Genomic DNA, 20,539 nt, shown 5'->3' with positions numbered 1-20,539 from the left:
TAATGACGAGATGCCCATGTCTCCGCCCTAACAATTGGAGTCGTTGTCCCAAAGATGGGAAGGCAGGCGACAAGCTTAAGCTTAGTTCCAAGATAAACCCATATAAACACATTAGGTTTATTTTGGACAGATTATGGCGAGAGTGAACCCTCTCGCTTCGCCTCTTCCTCTCTGTTGTGAATATGTATTTTGTTACTATGTATCCTTAACCCCCAACAAAATTCTGCCTGGACTCAATACAACTGATTTATTTTAGCGTTGCATCGCCATCTTTATGGGAAATGTGGTTCTCTGCTTGAAAAATATAGCTACTACAACATCCATGCGTAGGCAATCCGGAAGAGTGCAACCGGTGACGTATTCAAGAAAATACTCGATTCGTTTTTTTAATAAATATTATTAGAGCAGAAAACCTCAGTGTTTACACAATGTCCGCATTAGGAGTACTCGTAGGTTATTTTCCCCCAATAACTGCAAACATGAATACCATTTTTGCAGTACTTCTTGTTTTCGTTGGGTGCTGCAGCAATGTTGTGTTTCTGGAAACGCTTGTAAGGTCAGTGATCAACTCTGAACTCCTCAACAACAACTATTGACAACTAGGCTACTAGCTTAGTTGAATGAGGTTAGCTGCATCTTTAGAATATTTATGCATTCTTTAAAGAACAAGTTTATATAAGCCTAGCTAAGATGCTGCAATGCTTAATATCCAATAATCTATTATTTAGGCTAGGATATTTCCTGATAATTAATGATATTCATGTACACTTTAATATATTTTTCCTACTCCCAGAGAGTTCCCAGGATGTGGCAACATTGTGACCTTCGCTCAATTTGCCTTCATTGCATTGGAGGGGTTCATCTTCGAGACGAACTTTGGAAGAAAGAAACCAGCCATCCCTATGAGGTAGGTAGCCTAATGCAGTGGTTCCCAAACTGTGGGGGGTGAAAGGGAAAGGGGGATACCTAGTCAGTTCTACAACTGAATGCTTTCAACTGAAATGTGTCATCTGCATTTAACCCAACCCCTCTGAATCAGAGAGGTGTGGGGGGACTGCCTTGATCAACATCCACGTCTTCGGCGCCTGGGGAATAGTGGCTTGACTGCCTTGCTCAGGGGCAGAATGACGGATTTTTACCCTGTCAGCTCTGGGATTCGATCCAGCAACCTTTCGGTTACTGGCCCCACACTCCTACCCGCCAGGCTACCTGGGATCGGCGGTTCCCCTCCTTTTTAAAGGAACTCAGTCCAGCATAAAATTTATTCTTGAAAGTTGTAATAGTAAAATGGACAAGGTGCAATTTCGAAATTGGGTAGTACATCACCAATTCCTCTTGTCATGTTAGTCTTTGCATACCTTGGAGAACTTTTCTCTTGACCTGTGTGCACCTACTTCGTAAACTTTCATTCATAGGCTAGTGTAACAGTATAGCTTCCGTCCCTCTCCTTGCCCCGAACCAGGGACCCTCTGCACACATCAACAACTGCCTCCCACGAGCATCGTTACCCATCGCTCCACAAAAGCCGCGGCCCTTGCAGAGCAAGGGAAACAACTACTTCAAGGTCTCAGAGCGAGTGACGTCACCAATTGAAACGCTATAAGCGCAAACCCCGCTAACTAGGTAGTCATTTCACATCGGTTACACTCACCCAACTTTTGACCTCCTCCTTTTCCGCAGCAACCAGTGATCCGGGTCAACAGCATCAATGTAACAGTTTTGTTTCCGTCCCTCTCCTCGCCCATACCTGGGCTCGAACCAGGGACCCTCTGCACACAGACAACAGCCACCCTCGAAACATCGTTACCCACCGCTCCACAAAAGCCGCGGCCCTTGCAGAGCAAAGGGGAGCAACTACTTCAAGGTCTCAGAGCGAGTGACATCACCAATTGAAACGCTATTAGCGCGCACCCCGCTAACTAGCTAGCCATTTCACATCGGTTACACTAGGTTGTAGCAAACTCATGATGGGTACAGGGAAAATGTGAGTATCATGTAGTAGCCTAAACCTATTGATGTTACATTGAACTGGGTGAATGGAATATGAATGACAGTCATCCAATATGCTGTCATAGAAATAACGGCATGCTCATGAGAAAAGAAAATCGGCCTCCTCATAATAAACGGCACTGACCACCATTGTTGGAGAGCTATTTATAACTTGTCAGAAATGTCCAGATCAACTAGCCCATGTCAGCTAATGTTTTTTTATTGCGTTTTTTTAGCCCATAGATATTGTTGTCATTTTTTTGTCACTCAAATATCACATGAATACACATTAGACATGGAAAAATGTGTAGAATTGCAAGAAAATTTGCTTTAAAACGGCACAATTGTCTTTGCGCCCATGACAAAATGTGTAGAATTGCAGGAAGTAAGCTTAAACCTGCAAAAGAGGGGTGTGAACAGTTTGTGTCATGAACAGTGCTTGTGCCTGTAGAAATAGACGAGGCGCGTGCGCGGGGGGCACAGGGTATTCCCCAGTGCTGAAAAAGTTTGGGAACATCTGGCCTAATGTATGAGAATGTAGCTACAATGATGGAATTATTGAGCTGTCTGTCTGCTTGTCTGTCCGTCCGTCTGTCTCCCTGTCCTGTCAGGGATGAGGAGCACAGTTTTCATTTCAACCTTTTGTGTTTATTTCTTCTTAATAGCAACTATGTAATCATGGTGACCATGTTCTTCACAGTCAGTGTGATCAACAACTATGCTCTCAACTTCAACATCGCTATGCCTCTGCACATGATCTTCAGATCTGTAAGTCTACTGTTTATAAATGTTCTGATGGCTCTTAACTCTCAACATCTGATGCTTTTAGTACCACTTATTACCAACATCCAATAATATCCCTTCTTGATTGACAAATGCCTTGCTTATATCTTCACAGGGATCGTTAATAGCTAATATGATCCTGGGTATAATAATTCTGAAAAAAAGGTATCCCCTGCATAATTTCTCTTTACTTGGCAGTCTTACAAACCCTTACCATGTTATCACGTTACTGTTACTCTAGAGATGTTACTAATTAGTTAGCCAAATGAATAGGCTACTTTTGCCTTTCTGCCGCATGAGCTATAGCATCAGAGGAATGTATTGCTTCCTTTGTCACTATTTTGCATGACCATGATGGCTGCTGTTGAAATGCCTAAGATGTCTGGCCTGTTCTGGTTATAAGGAGGTTCTGAAACTATGTACAGCATCTTTTCCCTGCAGGTATTCAATGAGTAAATATCTCTCCGTAGCGATGGTGTCTCTGGGCATCTTCATATGCACCATCATGTCCGCCAAACAAGTGGTGAGCTCTTCATAATATTAACATGACTCTGTTCAACCACACACTTTGTTTCCATATAATGTGCACCGTGGGCTGCAGCCGCAATGTCTAGTAGCTGAGTTGTTACACGTGTTACAGTTATTACAATCTGCCACACGTATACAGTAGTCAGTACATATTTGTTCATATTGTACAGGGAAATCTTCAGTAGGTTTTTGGGCTGTTACATTTTCTGCTATTTAGTGACCTCTGTTATCCACTTTTCAGAATGTAGGTACTAAGGGCTCAGATGATCAAGGTGTATATGCCTTCCTGCACTGGCTGATAGGTAAGTCTTACATGGACTTTGGCTGTTCGGTGTGCATATAAGAGTGTCTTCTCAGCCAGATTTCTTTGTTCCTGAATGACTTGCATTTTTGTTAATAAGATCTTTGCCTTGCCTCGACTAGTTGGGACTATCTTTATCTGAGAACTGGACACTGATTGTTACTGTTGTTGACAAAGGGTGGACAATGGCTTGAAATAAGAGCACACAACTCTGACGATCACACAAACCCTGCATACGTATTTATAGGAAATTACGGGACTTGCAAGTCCTTAGTGCATAATCTACCCCATTCCCATTTTAACCTGACAATGATTAATGCAATCATTAATACAAGCTTAAGGCACAGACACACCGGTAGGATTGTAGAGTGTCTGCCAGCCGAGAGTACTTAGCACCTCTGAACAGAGTGCTGGCAGTCATTTGCAAACTGATTCTACATGTAGAAATGGGCAAAATGACTGCAGTCGGCAAGCAAACAAATGGCCCCTACTGTACAGACTGACAACCGACAACTCTCTCCCTCTCCCTGTATGGTTAAAGTATCCGTTTGTCAATCATGATACAACTGATTTTCTGGGTTTGTTGTTGTTCTTCTTCTAGGTATCGCCATGTTGACCTTTGCACTGCTCATGTCTGCGAGAATGGGCATTTTCCAGGAGACCCTATACAAGCAGTATGGCAAACACTCCAAGGAGGCTCTCTTCTATAATGTACGCGCCCACCCCAAAACTCCTGTATGCATTCCAAACCTGTCAGATGTTGTATACTTGAAAGGCAAAGTAACTCACAAAAGTAATTGTAATTTATCCCCTGACAATGGGGATATTAAGCTTTGCTTTTCTCACCAAAGGTAATGCTCCACCCTACAATTGTTGATCTATATTTGGTGCAAACCAAGTGTCTGCATTTTCAGTGTTGTGTGCACTGTGCATTGATAATAGGGTGTTTATATGTATACTTTACTCTATATATGTATCTTCTCTGCAGTTGTAATATGTTTGTCATTGCTCTCTCAGCACTGCTTGCCTCTGCCTGGATTCCTGCTTCTGTCCTCAGACATCTATAACCACTGTGTCCTCTTCAGTCAAAGCAGTGAGTCAAATACAGTCTTGTAGGAAAGTTTTGTATGAAAACATGTCAAAGTATCCTCCTCATTGCAACTCTACTCAAAGTTTCCAGGTTTTTCAGAAATCCCAGTTGAAGGATTAATTGGAAATTGCTTCACTAACCTCAATAATTTAAAGTTATGTCTGTTGGTGTCTTTGATAACCTGGTTCCAGATCTGTTTGTGCTGTCTTGGCAATAACCATAGGAGTTAGCAAGACAGCACAAACAGATCTGGGACCAGGCTAGTCTTTTCTCACTGATGTTATGAATGTTATGTTGAATTCATATTGTCCAGAGTTGGGCTGTAGCCTAAATTACATTTGTATTCCAGCTCCTGTAGAGGTTCCTGTGATTGGCCAGGCTGTGCCGGTGTTGTGGCTGTACCTACTGCTGAACGTCATCACACAGTATCCTTTACAATACTTTCACAGTGAATACTGTATTGTGTAGTCAGTACCGATTTTTCACCTTGTCGGCTCGGGTATTCGAACCAGCGACTACCTGCCTGCCGCCACGGTAAGGATTGGAAGTTGTCCATAGTTGTGCTGTTTTTCTTTCAGCTCCTTTAAAATCTTACTTTCACAGTAAACACTATGTGTAGTCACTGAACACAAATTGGCATGCTTGGAGGGGAATTCATCCCATTGGAAACAAATTAGACCAATCCAGAGTTTTCTTTACAACGCTGCTAACAAACACACTGTCACTGACGTCTCTGTCTACTAGAAAACTATGCACATTCACCTTACAAATTGCGATGCAAACACTCTCTCTCTCTCACTCACGTACACACACACATTTTAGACCAGTTTTGATTAAACATATACCATCATCCTCTACCAGTCCTTCACCCTCCTCAGATACGTGTGTATCCGCGGTGTCTTCATCCTGACCACAGAGTGTGCCTCTCTCACCGTAACCCTGGTGGTCACTCTGAGGAAGTTCATCAGCCTCATCATCTCCATCCTCTTCTTCAAGAATCCCTTCACCGCCTGGCACTGGGTGGGCACTGGAGTCGTCTTCCTGGGCACCCTGATCTACACGGAGGTCTGGACTAGCATCTGCACGGCGTTAAGAGGAAGTGAAAAGCTGAAGAAGAAAAAGACGTAGTAATATGCAGTAAAGAAGGCAGAGTGATACGCAGCACTTTCGTCAATTCCTTGCATCCTCTCTCTTTGCCTCCTTCTCAAAACGAATTGGAGAAGAGGGTCCACGGGAGGGGGGACCTGAAACCATCTCCTCCAATATGGTTGAGAAGGAGTAGAAGTGAGAGGATGCAGGAAATCACAGAAAGACAAATTGAGATAGAGCCAACGTGTAACGCCCTGGCCATAGAGAGAGGTTTTTTGTTCTTTATTTTGGTTAGGCCAGGGTGTTACATTGGGTGGGCGTTCTATGTTCTTTTTCTAGGTTTTTGTATTTCTGTGTTTTGGGCCGTGTGTGGCTGTAACGGCTGTCTTCTGAAATGAACCAAGGCGCAGCAGGTATGTGAATACTCATTTTTTAATTACCCAACAAAAGGAGTAAAGCATCCACAGGAAACAATAAACGTGACAGCAACAACAGTTTGCAGGCTAAAAAACGCAGTGCAAAACAACCACCAACAAACCCCAGTGACAAACAACTCCTACATATATGACTCCCAATCAGGAACAACGATTCCCAGCTGTTCCTGATCAGGAGTCACAAGACACACACAAGACTGCCACGTCCTGACCCCCAAACTACTACACCAGCTCCATCTGCTGGTCAGGACGTGACAGTGGCTCCCAATCAGGCACAGCTGAAGTTCGTTGTTTTTGATTGGGAGTCAGACATAAGGAGCATGTTTTCCCTTTGGGTTTTGTGGGTAATTGTATTTTGTTCGTGTGTTTTCCTAACAGAACTGTTTGCTGTCGTCTTTTGTTTATTTTTGTAGTGTTCTCTTTTTTTCATTAAAAGACTAATGATGAACACATCCTCCGCTGCGTATTGGTTCACCTTTTCAGACGATGACTTCTCTGTTTCATCTGACGACGAAGACAGCCGTTACACAACGTCACAAGAGAGTGCCTTTGGCTGCACTGTTGTGTGTGTGTGTATACATTTGTTGTGGGTGTGATTGCACACTGGAGCCTGTTTCCCCCCTCGCTCTCTACTGCAGTTGCAGTAGGAGCAGGTTGGTCTTTAATAGAATCATCATTAAAAAAATAAGTTTTTTCCTATTGTTTTCATTGCTTGAACAATTACCTTAGAAAAAATGCCTTCCCACTAGGTTTCTCACTTAACCCATTTTAAGGACATAACCTTGACAAAAACGACCTTGTTCACTGAATAAGTCAAGGCAAGATTTTTGCAAAACTGATTGTATGGAGATACCCTACTGTTTTGTTTGTTTGGTGAGCTGTATTTATTTAGGTGTTTTGCTAAATATGAGTTTTGCTGAGCTGTGAGTGAAGAGTATGTAATTGAACACCAGAAAAATGATTATACTGGTATATGGACAAAACATATTACTGTACTCTGTTTAGCATCATTTTACATTTACATTTTAGCAGACGCTCTTATCCAGAGCGACTTACAGTAGTGAATGCATACATTTCATACATTTTTTTTTTCTGTGCTGGCCCCCCGTGGGAATTGAACCCACAACCCTGGTGTTGCAAACACCATGCTCTACCAACTGAGCTACAGGGAAGGCTTGAAATACTTAATGACAAAAAGTGAGTTCACCACCTCATCAATGTTATAAAAACTGATGTTAGTGAAACACAAAAGTTACAAGTATTATTTTCATGTATTCTGAATATGATACTTGCTCAGATTTTATTGTAGGAATATTTCCTCATGAGGATATTTGTCCTTTCAAAATAGTAATTGGCAGGTCCAGTAACTGTCTTGAAAAAAACAAAAAAACATGCAAATGCATTTTACTACACTCCAGAAACAATGCACCATTAATTCTCAACCTACTGAAATAAAATGTTCTACCCTATACATTTGCATTGTATTGCATAATATTTCTGTATGTATATTTTCATACAATGACCCACTTACAATTAAATGGAAAAATGGAAAATATTGTACTTACGTAATAGTTTCAGTGAAAATGAACAACAATGGAGAGCGGTCTTGTTCAAGACACCTTTTCTCAGCCAATGGAAATTGCCTAAATTCAATACTCAGAGGGAAGGGCAGGGGTGTATTCATTACACCGATTCTGTTCTAAACGTTTTGCAACAAACCCTTTACTCCAAACAATGTTGAGTTCCGTTTTTAAACTGTCGTAGTTCAGTCGTGTCTCTTCCAAAAAAATAAGCGGCTGGAAGAAGGTGGAAGGAACACTGCTGACTTCACTCCACGTTAGAGCATGGAATAATTGATAGATGTGGAGTTTGTGCAGAACACTTAGCAGATTATTCCGATTGGAATGGCAACTCTTGTAAACCATACAATTAAAATGAACTACAACTTCCGTTTAAGAACCCAACAGCTTTTACGTCCACGTTGAAGAGTGTTAGGATTAAACGGTTTCTGTTACAAAACATATGAAACGTTTTGCAACATAATCGGCGTAATGAATACACCCCCAGGTACTTGCGGTTGTGTTTGAATGTGAGCTGTGACTGGGCCGTGTGATCCCGGTCCAAAGACCAATGTTATGGCTCAAGAATCTTCATAAACTATCATTTTAGGAACTCTGTACGGCAAGCATTGGGGGGGGCAACAAGAGCACCCACGTCTCGTATGAAGAGGGCATTAGGGTAAGTGAGCACGAGATACGTTTCATGTAGATAATCAAGCTGTATCACTGAAATGATACGGTTATGTTGCAGTTGTTTTTGTCGATATTTATGCAAAAATTCTGAAACGCATCAAATTCTGCCAGGTCAGCACTTTTTTTAAACGTATTGCACAACGGTCTAGCATACATGGGAAGTCCCTACGCCATTGAAGTTGACATTTTAAAATGGTTAGGTAAGGTTAGGATAGGGTTTAGGTTATGGCAGTCCCAAGGACCCCAGATAGCCCTAACAATTGCACAACCATTTGAAAACAATATGCTGCTAAGTCCCCAAATAGCTTAGTCTTTCCTGACTATCCATGTTCAAACGGGTAAATAGGTAGTGGCAAGGCCCGAAAAATTTGAGATACCCCTACCTGAGGTATAACAAATCACAACCATAGACGCAGAGGTGCTCAGGGTGCTGCAGCACCCCCTGAAAAGTCTGAATAAAAAAAGATGAATACTTTTTCACAAAAGTAGTGCACTGGGCCTTTAATAGTCCTGTATTAGCAGACCGATATACACTATATATACAAAAGCATGTGGACACCCCTTCAAATTAGTGGATTCGGCTATTTCAGCCACACCCGTTGCTGACAGGTGTAGAAAATCGAGCACACCGCCATGCAATCTCCATAGACAAACATTGGCAGTAGGATGGTGTTGGTTCCGTTTTTCTGTGCTCCGTTTTATTTACTTAACAAATAAGGAACACTCAAAATGTGCACTGTCATAAGATGCCACCTTTCCAAGTCAGTTCGTCAAATTTCTGCCCTGGTCAAATGTAAGTGCTGTTATAGTGAAGTGGAAACATCTAGGAGCAACAACGGCTCAGCAGCGAAGTGGTATGTTACACAAGCTCACAGAAAGGGATCGCCGAGTGCTGAAGCTCGTATCACGTAAAAATCACCTGTTCCAGACAAAGTTTTTTGAGTGTATATGGTAGGCATATTGGATTCCTAACATAGTGAAGTACCCAGAAATAGTCTTGAGTACTGGTCATAAGGGCAGTACACATCTGAAAAGCGTCTCATTTAAAATGTGTACATATATAGGTGATTAAACCACAATTGAATTGTAATGTGGCAGCCATATTGGATTTGGAGTCAAATCTAGGAGGGGGGCCCTAATTGCAAGAGTAGGGGCTAAATAAACTGAACAAAAATATAAACACAACATGTAAAGTATTGGTCCCATGTTTCATGAGCTGAAATAAAAGATCACAGAAATGTACTATATGCACAAAAAGCTTATTTCTCTAAAATGTTGCACACAAATTTGTTTACATCCCTGTTAGTGAGCATTTCTCCTTAGCCAAGATAATCCATCCACCTGACAGGTGTGATATATCAAGAACATGATTAAACAGCATGATCATTACACAGGTGCACCTTGTGCTGGGGACAATAAAAAGCCACTTTTAAAATGTGCAGTTTTGTCACACAACCGCCTCCAACGTCGTTTTAGATTAATTGGCAGGACATCCAACCGGCCTCATAACCGCAGACTAAGTGTAACCACACCAGCCCAGGACCTCCACATCCAGCTTCTTCACCTGCGGGATCGTCTGAGACCAGCCACCCGGACAGCTGATGAAACTGAGGAGGATTTCTGTCTGTAATAAAGGTATTTTGTGGGGAAAAACTCATTCTGACTGGCAGGGCCTGGTTCCCAAGTTGGTGGGCCTGGCTCCCCAGTGTATAAATAAAATCCACAGAGGAACCTTTGACTGGAAAAAAGTTTTCGGTGTCAGAGCCCACTTTCCTTAGAGTCAATTCCAGTAGCCATAACCAAGTCCGGCCCGCTCATTAGGTAGGATTATGCATCCGCCTATGGCGGCAGGTTGAAGAGGTCTGTATTTCCTGTGCTAAACCGACAAAGACGCGCCTCCAACAACACAAATCCTCATACAATTCTTCCCAAAAACAATTACATTTTCTCTCAACCAGTGGCATATGGGTTTTTTAGCTGTGCGCTGATGCCGCCCTGTGATAAGTAGTGCCCACTTTGTCAAAGGAAGGGGCGCAAAATATTTTGCTTGTCCATCCTCGGCGCGCCTCTCCAGGTTGCTGTTGGAGAGACTCATTGCTTCCGCGCTCCACCAGCGTTCCCTCAAAAATGATCTACCATAAATCATGTAGCAGATAAAGTATATGGTAGAAAGAGTTTGTGAGCTTTTCTGTAGCCTATAGGCTGGAGACAAAATGTATGACAATGTAATGAGAGTAGGGATGAGCCAAATTAGTCGACTGGTCCATTGTTTGGTCGTTAGGCTGTTGTTCAACTGAGACTGTTTTAGTCGAGCAGTAACAAACATATGTACAGTACCGTTCAAAATGTTGGGGTCACTTAGAAATGTCTTTGTTCCATGATCACATACATGAAATGAGTTGTAAAATGAATAGGAAATATAGTCAAGACGTTGACAAGGTTATAAATAATGATTTTTAATTGTGTCCTTCAAACTTTGCTTCGTCAAAGAATCCTCCATTTGCAGCAATTACAGGCTTGCAGACATTTGGCATGCTAGTTGTCAATTTGTTGAGGTAATCTGAAGAGATTTCACCCCATGCTTCCTGAAGCACCTTCCACAAATTGGATTGGTTTGATGGGCACTTCTTACATACCATACGGTCAAGCTGCTCCCACAACAGCTCAATAGGGTCGAGATCCGGTGACTGTGCTGGCCACTCCATTATAGACAGAATACCAGCTGACTGCTTCTTCCCTAAATAGTTCTTGCATAATTTGGAACTGTGCTTTGGGTCATTGTCCTGTTATAGGAGGAAACTGGATCCAATTAAGCGCCGTCCACAGGGTATGGCCTGGCATTGAAAAATGGAGTGATAGCCTTCCTTCTTCAAGACCCCTTTTACCCTGTACAAATCTCCCACTTTACCACCACCAAAGCACCCCCAGACCATCACATTGCCTCCACCATGCTTGACAGATGGTGTCAAGCACTCCTTCAGCATCTTTTAATTTTTCTGCATCTCACGAATGTTCATCTTTGTGATCCGAACACCTCAAACTTAGATAAGTCTGTCCATAACACTTTTTCCAATCTTCTTCCTCTGTTCAGTGTCTGTTCTTTTGCCCATCTTAATCTTTTCTTTTAATTGTCCAGTCTGAGATATGGCTTTTTCTTTGCAACTCTGCCTAGAAGGCCAGCATCCCAGAATCGCCTCTTCACTGTTGACATTGAGACTGGTGTTTTGCGGGTACTATTTAATGAAGCTGCCATTTGAGGACTTGTGAGGTGTCTGTTTTTCAAACTAGACACTAATGTACTTGTCCTCTTGCTCAGTTGTGCACCGGGGCCTCCCACTCCTCTTTATTTTCTGGTTAGAGCCAGTTTGCGCTGTTCTGTGACGGGAGTAGTACACAGCGTTGTACGAGATCTTCAGTTTCTTGGCAATTTGTCGCATGGAATAGCCTTCATTTCTCGGAACAAGAATAGACTGACGAGTTTCAGAAGAAAGTAATTTGTTTCTGGCATTTTCAGCCTGTAATCGAACCCACAAATGCTGATGCTCCAGATACTCAACTAGTCTAAAGAAGGCCAGTTTTTTGCTTCTTTAATCAGAACAACAGTTTTCAGCTGTGCTAAAATAATTACAAAAGGATTTTCTAATGATCAATTAGCCTTTTAAAATTATAATCTTGGATTAGCTAACACAACATGCCATTGGAACACAGAAGTGATGGTTGCTGATAATGGGCCTCTGTACGCCTTTGTAGATATTCCATAAAAAAATCTGCTGTTTCCAGCTACACTAGTCAATTACAACATTAACAATGTCTACACTGTATTTCTGATCAATTTCATGTTATTTTAATGGACATAAAATGTGCTTTTCTTTCAAAAACAAGGACATTTCTAAGTGACCCCAAACTTTTGAACTGTAGTGTATATACACACGCACGCACGCACGCACACACACACACACACACACACACACACACAGCCTCTGGAAGCTGTAGTTGTGCCTCCACCTGCTGATCCTGTAGTTGTTCCTCTAGTGGTTGAATCTGTAGTCCTGCCTACACCCATTGAACCTGCAACCCTTAACAGTCCAACAGCTGTTCTATTGCTGATGTGCCATGTGTTCCCCTCTTTAACAGAGTTGACAGTTCTTCAAAGTCACCACAGAGAACTTCAAGAAGGACAAACACGACGTTTGCAACACCTTCAAGTGAGTATCGTCGTTACACTTGGCTGTATGCTAATAAGGTTTTTATCACCTTTACTATTTAACCAGGTAGGTTATTGAAAACACATTCTGTTTGACAAAAACAAGCGTTCTGTGAGCTGTCTTCACTGGGCAGAATATGGTATGGTAGGATGTCTGTTGTCTCTCTCTGAGTCTCTGTCCATCCCTCTCCTCTTTCTCCCTCTATTCCCAGGTGTGTTGACATCAAGCCAGTGTGTGGTGACCAGCAGAGTCAGATCCTGAAGTGCTTCAGGGAAAACATAGGACAGACCCTCGCCTGCTCTGGCATCGCCAACCTTTACATGCAGTGTGTGGATAACCACAAGGTCTCACACGTCTTTTATCTCCTTCGCAGACAGACAGACAGACAGACAGACAGACAGACAGACAGACAGACAGACAGACAGACATGTTCTTGTGAAATTTGTAGTCTGCTCATGTTCACGTTTTATTTTTGTTATTTTTAAACATATTTTCCTTCCCCTCACTCCATCTTTACTTCCTCTGTTCACTCTCATCCTTCATATTTTGAACAGCCATTTTAGTCAAGCCCTTTCTCCTCTTTGCTTTTCAGACTAAGTGCACTGGAGGGTAGAAGAGCCTTAATTTCCACCAATTGCATTACTGTTAAACCAAAGGGACAGGCACCATCAGCCATCAAGGCACACCAAAGCCAGTTGAACTGTACAGACACCAGGGCCACAGCAGCTGTTCCACCATTCCTTACTCCCATCCATGGTATCTGTATGAACTTGGCACAGGGTCAGAGGTAGAACGAGGAGACCATGTCTTGACCCAGTCCAGGCTATGACAGACCACTGGTACTGTCTTCGCTGGTACTGATGTCAAAGGATGTGGTAGATTGGGTCTGAAAGTGAAGGAAGTGCAGTTCAAATTGACAGTGCTACTACCACAGGAAACGGACAGTGTTACCATGACTACACTAACACAAGAAATAAAGCATAGCTGGTGCTTCAAACACATCTCATCCCTGACTGGACGTAAACGCATCATATAATATATCCACCAATCGAAATAATGGGATTAATATTTTGCTATTTACAGCAGTAAGAAACATAAGGAATGGCCGCGTTGTGAAATATATTGTGCATCGTTTGTGGAGTTAATATGAACCTATGCCTTAATGTTCCATCAAAACATATTTCTGAATCATGGAGGGTGTGAAAGGGAGTTGTTCTGAGCTCAATAAATTGTTGTGAAACCCCTATCAGCCTTCAGATTTGAATGTATATCAGTTTAGTGATAAGAATGTGAAATGAAAAGAGAATGTTCGATTTACTTGGATAGCACTACGTGTGGACATGCTTCCCTTCCTATAGAACATTTACACAGTTGGATATGGAGAGCATAACAAGTCAACAACATACCCAAAGAGTACTTTATCTTTAAAACGGTTAGCATTTTAACTTTACCTGTGTGGAAATAGATCATCTTTTGATACCTGTCACTCTGTGTATAGGTTACTGCGCTCATGTTTTTTTGGCCATTGGATTGCGCACCATTTTGTAATACTGCAGCCTGAGATGGGGCGACCCGGGTGTACTGTATCTCAGAGGTGGCACCACAGGTCCCAGTGTGGTGTGGCGTAGAAAAATTCTAGTTTTTCCTAATCTGGTAACCTAACCAAGTAAAATGCTGAACCTTACACGGTATAACGTGATTCATCTGTTGTAAAATGGGCTATGATGGGACCAGAGTTTTTGGTTGAAAAAACTCCTGGAAAAACTCCTGGCCTTGGGGAGGATGAAAACCCTGTCAAACTGCAGCAACCTTATACTTGTTCATATGAATTATATTTTAAAACAGGACTAACGGGGTTTCCTATACATAGGCACATAGAAAGCAACATAATTTTACAATTAAACTCACAGGGCTGCACTTGCTTTATGCAGGTTTGCATTGTGTAGTCATGCCCTATGCAATTAACTGTGTGCCTCATTAAAAATGTATTCAGTCTGTCAGCTATTGTATTTATTGATTCATTCCAGTTAATCATTTTGGATTGGAAAAAGTCTAGGTAGCCTAGTCAGCCCAAATTTGAATATAAAACCAATTTGATCCCATTCACATTTCCTCACACACAAATGGGCTATAAATGCACACAATTACCACTTAATGTACCCTGGTCAAAAGGAAAAGGTGCATAGTAGACTCAGCCTGGTCTCATAAACGAGACATAACATAGCAAATGTAAATCCGGGACACTCGAATTAGCATGATATGTTACATTTGGTGTGGTTACATAAGCCAGATGGTTACTTAAGGCAAGTAGTGCAGTTGGTCGGGGTGGATGTGTGGGCGTATAACGCGTACGTCTAGCAACCCCAAGGTTGCGAGTTTGAATCTCATTAGGGACTTTAGCTAGTTAGCAACTTTTCAACTACCGTAATTTCCGGACTATTTAGCGCACCTGAATATAAGCCACACCCACTGAATAAAAAAAAAATATATTATTTTGAACATAAATAAGCCGCACATGTCTATAAGCCGCAGGTGCCTACCGGTACATTGAAACAAATTAACTTTACACAGGCTTTAACGAAACACGGCTTGTAACAAAAATAAATAGGCTTTAACGAAACACGGCTTGTAACAAAAAATAAAAAATTAGCAGTAAGCTTTAGTTGTCTTTTTGCACTGAGTCAATTCCTCACGCTGCTGTTTCCAACGTCTTATCATCGACTCATTAAGACCAAGCTCCCGTGCAGCAGCAGCCAGATCAATCGCCTTCAACTTGAAAGCTGCATCATATGCATTTCTCCGTGTCTTTGCCATGATGAGGGTGACAAAATGACTACCGTAATCAGAATGATGGGAAGTTTGAGAGCACTCGATTTAATCTAAACAGTAAAAAAAAAGTTGTTTGACCTTAACCCGTTCGGCAATTTCATTGGTCTAATGAAAGCTTCATGCCGCCAAAAAACTGAGCACGTCACAGAATGTTTTTTTTTTTTTTTAATTGAAAGCGGGAAAAATCCATATATTAGCCGCGTCATTGTTTAAGCCGTGGGGTTCAAAGCGTGGGAAAAAAGTTGCGGCTTATAGTCCGGAATATATGGTATTTATTTCCCCTAATTCCTTGACCACACCGACAGCGTCATTGCATTTTGGTACACCAAACTATGTTAATTCCCAATGGAGCGCTGCGTTTTCCTTGCAGCATTGCATTGCAAAGGCAGTTGCAGTGTATTCTGTGTGGTGCATACGTTGGATTTATTGTATGCATCAAATTGTATGCGTGACGGCTTGACAGAAATGGTAGCAGAAGGTGAATGTTGAACTTTTGTTGCACACATATCCAGATGATGCTGCGTACCATTTTGCTCAATGACGCTGTCGGTGTGATCAAGGTGTAACCCTAACCTTAACCCTTTTTATAATGCAAACGTCTAGCAACCTTTGCGAGTTTGAATCTCAACACAGACCTTAGCATTTTAGCTAATTAGCAACTTTTCAACGACTTGCTACTTTTTTTGCTGCTTTGTAACTACTTAGCATGTTAGCTAACCCTGACCTTAACCCTTTAACCTAACTCCTAAATATAACCCTAACCTCTAACCCCTAGCCTAGCTAACGTTAGCCAGTTAGCTAACGTTAGCCACCTAGCTAGATTTCGTAACATATACATTTAGCAAATTTGTGAGATATGGTACATTTAGTAAATTTGCAACATATTGCACGTTTGCTAAGTAGTTACTACTCAGTGTCTAGAAACACAAAGGTTGTGAGTTCGAATATCATCACAAACCACTTTAGGTAATTAGCAACTTTCAACTACTTAACTTTTTGCTGCTTTTTAACAAATTACCATATTAGCTAACCCTTCCCCTAACCTTAACCATTTTAGCTAATCCTTCCTCTAACCTTAACCCTTTAACCTAACTCCTAAACTTAACCCTAACCCCTAGGCTAGCTAACGTTAGCCACCTAGCTAGATTCGTAACGTATCATACGTTTTGCAATCTCGTAACATATTGTAAGTTTTGTAAATTCGTAACATATAATACGAATTGTAATTCATAACATAACACGTGAAATGGGTGATAGACAACCACAAATTAATGCATAGCCTACCATATGAAACGTAACACACACTACATATGTGGACACCTGCTAGTCGAACATCTCATTCCAAAATCATGGGCATTAATATGGAGTTGGTCCCTCCTTTTCTGCTGTATCAGTCTCTACTCTTCTGGGAACGCTTTCCACTAGATGAGCATTAGTGAGGTCGGGCAGTGATGTTGGGCAATTAGGCCTGGCTCACAGTCAGCATTCCAATCCATCCCAATGTTGTTCGATGGGGTTGAGTTAAGGGCTCTGTGCAGGCCAGTCAAGTTCTTATATACCGATCTCGACAAACCATTTCTGTATGGAACTTGCTTTGTGCATGGGGGCATTGTCATACTGAAACAGGAAGGGCCTTCCCCAAACTGTTGCCACAAAGTTGGAAGCACAGAATCATCTATAATGTCATTTTATGCTGTAGCATTAATATTTCCCTTCACTGGAACTAAGGGGCCTAGCCGGAACCATGAAAAACAGCCACAGACCAGTATTCCTCCTCCACCAAACTTTACAGTTAGCACTATACATTAGGGCAGGTAACGTTCTCCTGGCATCCGCCAAACCCAGATTCGTCCATCGGACTGCCAGATGGTAAATACCGGAGGAAAGTGGAGTGCTCGCCTTGAGCTTTGTGGGTTGTGCGTTACACCATGCCCAAATCGGACGCGAGTGCGCCATCGTGCGCAAATTGATTAAACATTTTATTTAGAAGTTGCTTCTATTTGTGACGCTGAACGTGATGCAAGTCCTGCCTCTCATCTCCTCATTGACTTTTAGAAGCATATACCCACGTGCCATCTCCTCATTGGTTATACCCACGTGGGTGATTGAAAGATGAACTGAGGTTGGTCGGTCGGTTGTGGTAATACACCTTATTATGAACGTTAGATGCCAATCACCATATAATGTCCAAAGAAGAAAAAGCTTGAAAGGAGGAGAGATGACTAGAAACGATTCAGTTGACTGTTTTATGTGTGGAATAATTGTGGAGTAGAGGACCTTGTGCATTTCAGGTAAAATAACTCAACATTTATATCCCAGGACAAATTTGCTAGCAACAGCAAGCTAGCTAAATAGGACAAATTAGCTAGCAACTGCACGCTAGCTAGCTAAATTGCCATAAATGTTTAATGCTTTTCGACCTGTCCCCAAATTAATATAATTGGTTCAGAGTTTGTTTTGATATTTCAACCTGCCTGTCATGATCATGTTTGCTGTGGTGGGACAAAATCAATTTGCGCACGATGGCGGACGCACGCGCGCGTCAGGTTTGGGCATGGTGTTATGTCCGGACCGCACGACCTGCGATTTTAGTGAATCTGATTGGTCAAGACACGCAAAGAGCCTGCAGCAGCACTCTGGTGTGAAGGACAGAGAAATTGTGGGTGAGATGACAAATCATAAAAAGAATGGTATAAAAAAACAGCACTTTGCCTGTTAAACTAAGTCATGAGTGCCGCCTCGCAATTACGTTTTCCGGCGGCCATGCTGTAGACAACCTATGTGTTGCATTTCTACTCTGCCACTTGGAAGGTCGCTTTAAATTTTCAAAGAGAAGATGCAAGTTTTCACGATGGGCACAATGACAGAATATATAAGATAAAGCGAAGTGTCTGTCTATTGCTCGCGCCTCATCCGCCTGCGGGGAGACCTGACACCTGCACCCAAGCTTCGCACTTTGCTTTCCTTCTCGTTTAAAAGGAACATTATGCAAGTTTGCCTTTTCATATTTGAACCTGATGGCTGAATCATGGTGATGTAAGTCAAATTATTACAGTTATCCAGTTGGTTTATTATTTGATGCTGAAGTGCGGTGCATGTTTTCTTATAAGCACGTTGAAAGTAGGTTAATATGTTGTATTTTATTGTAGCTTCAACATCGGTGTTCCAACGATATGTTTGTTTGTTTGTTTTATTAAATTAACTATAAGAAAATTGTTCTAGACTATAGTGTGACTCGGGGAATTGACGCTGCGCCATGTTTTTCTTGCCAAGGGAGGGTGTTTTCATCCCTTGCCACACGGCTCTGACACTTGGGCATTGCCCAACGTCCGCATTCCCCATCATGTTGCGCAGATACAATTCCAGGGCTGAAGTACTCCGAATACCCGCAGCGAACGTTTTTATCTACACTATATATACAAAAGTATGTGGACACCCCTTCAAATGAGTGGATTCGGTTGTTGACAGGTGAATAAAATCGAGCACACCGCCATGCAATCTCCATAGCGAAACATTGGCAGTAGAATGGCCTTACTGAAGAGCTCAGTGACTTTCAATGTTGTACCGTCTTAAGATGCCAGCTCTCCAACAAGTAAGTTTGTCAAATTTCTGCCCAGCTAGAGCTGCCCCGGTCAACTGTAAGTGCTGTTATTGTGAAGTGGAAGCAACAACGGCTTAGCCGCGAAGTAGTAGGCCACACAAGCTCACAGAAAGGGACTGCCAAGTGCTGAAGCTCGTAGCGCGTAAAACTGTCTGTCTTCGGTTGCAACACTCACTACCAAGTTCCAGACGGCCTCTGGAAGCAACATCAGCACAAGAACTGTTTGTCCGCGCTTCATGACATGGGTTTCCATGGCCAAGCAGCCACACACTAAGATCACCATGCGCAATGCCAAGCGTCGGCTGTAAGGCACGCCTCCATTGGACTATGGAGCAGTGGAAATGCATTCTCTGGAGTGATGAATCACACTTCACCATCTGGCAGTCCAACGAACAAATCTGGGTTTGGCGGATGCCAGGAGGGCACTACTTGCCCCGATGGGTTTGAGGTCAGTGCCCTGACCTCAACCCCATCAAACATATTTGGGATGAATTAGAACACCGACTGTGAGCCAGACCTAATCGCCCAACATCAGTACCCGACCTCACTAATGCTCTTGTGGCTGAATGGAAGCAAGTCCCCGCAGCAATGTTCTAACATCTAGTGGAAAGCCTTCCCAGAAGAGTGGAGGCTGTTATAGCAGCAAAGGGGGGACCAACTCCATATTAATTCCCATGATTTTGGAATGAGATGTTTGACGAGCAGGTGTCCACATACTTTTGGCAATGTAGTGTATAAATAAAAGAAAGAGGTGTGATTTTAAAGTGTAAATAACTCAATCGTGGAGTGGTATTTATTTCATGCCACCAAGTCAGTTGCATAGCATTATTCATAGGCCTACCTGTTTTATGATTTAATAATGATGCTGAACCATTGCAATTACTCATTGTTGTGTTGTCCCACATATTGTTGTCATATCATCTTTTTGGGCTGTCTTTGTAAGCTGCGCACTTTGGAAACTTGTCCACTGGCTGTTAACTAATTTGATTTGGCAATATGGTAATATAGCATTTGTTGTAGACACGTACAGAGGTTACAAATTGGTTATCACATTATCATTACAAAGTGTGTGTGTGTGTGTGTGTGTGTGTGTGTGTGTGTGTGTGTGTGTGTGTGTGTGTGTGTGAGAGAGAGAGAGAGCGAGAGGGTGGGAGAGAGAGAGTTTGTTTATCTTGTGCCTTCATTGGTTTTATGACTCGCTAGCCCTCTGGGTTTATATCACTAGAGAAGGGCAAGGACTGACACACATATAGACATACACACACACAGTGGATGTAAGGTCAAGGCATATGTGGAGGGGGACAGAGAGATACTTAGTATCCTATCAGTATGCATGTATACAGAAAGTGAATTCCTTCATAGATATGAGCTTTAGAGAAGTTGAAATGTTTTATCTTGTTTTGCTTACATAAATTAATACTGCATTTATTATTGTATA

General features: G+C 42.2%; 1 protein-coding gene and 1 long non-coding RNA gene across 6 annotated transcripts; both read left to right on the top strand.

The window, feature by feature from the left end:
- Positions 1-27: 27 nt before the first annotated feature.
- s35b4 (UDP-xylose and UDP-N-acetylglucosamine transporter) lies at positions 28-6,899 on the top strand. Of its 3 annotated transcripts, none has more exon segments than NM_001142712.1 (10): positions 409-556; positions 794-907; positions 2,655-2,757; positions 2,888-2,937; positions 3,214-3,295; positions 3,542-3,602; positions 4,203-4,312; positions 4,619-4,694; positions 5,041-5,116; positions 5,570-6,899. In NM_001142712.1, coding segments are annotated over 10 exon segments (1,050 nt in total). In that variant the 5' UTR covers positions 409-428; the 3' UTR covers positions 5,820-6,899.
- A 1,243-nt stretch (positions 6,900-8,142) lies between these two features.
- Positions 8,143-13,915, top strand: LOC106573067 (uncharacterized). Of its 3 annotated transcripts, XR_001321254.2 has the most exons (4): positions 8,192-8,452; positions 12,601-12,671; positions 12,883-13,015; positions 13,264-13,915. It is a non-coding gene; the product is annotated as an uncharacterized lncRNA (long non-coding RNA). The 3 variants fall into 3 exon arrangements; XR_001321253.2 differs by having other exon boundaries at positions 8,143-8,452; positions 12,883-13,915; XR_001321255.2 differs by lacking the exon at positions 8,192-8,452 and adding an exon at positions 10,010-10,101 and having other exon boundaries at positions 12,883-13,915.
- The last annotated feature ends 6,624 nt before the right edge of the window (positions 13,916-20,539 follow it).

The sequence above is a fragment of the Salmo salar genome, chromosome ssa16 (genome assembly GCF_905237065.1).
Source record: "Salmo salar chromosome ssa16, Ssal_v3.1, whole genome shotgun sequence".
NCBI classification, from domain to species: domain Eukaryota; kingdom Metazoa; phylum Chordata; class Actinopteri; order Salmoniformes; family Salmonidae; genus Salmo; species Salmo salar.
The sequence above is the reverse complement of the archived record's forward strand: the minus strand, read 5'-3'. Positions and strand labels throughout refer to the sequence as shown.

What these genes read in the sequence shown, in the direction of transcription:
- s35b4 (XM_014147619.2), top strand. Translation starts at nt 429, where the DNA reads ATGTCCGCATTAGGAGTACTCGTAGGTTATTTTCCCCCAATAACTGCA. An exon ending in AAACCAGCCATCCCTATGAG is followed by an intron (nt 908 to 2,689) that starts GTAGGTAGCCTA and finishes TGTTCTTCACAG; the next exon opens with TCAGTGTGATCAACAACTAT. An exon ending in TGTCCTCTTCAGTCAAAGCA is followed by an intron (nt 4,695 to 5,040) that starts GTGAGTCAAATA and finishes TTTGTATTCCAG; the next exon opens with CTCCTGTAGAGGTTCCTGTG.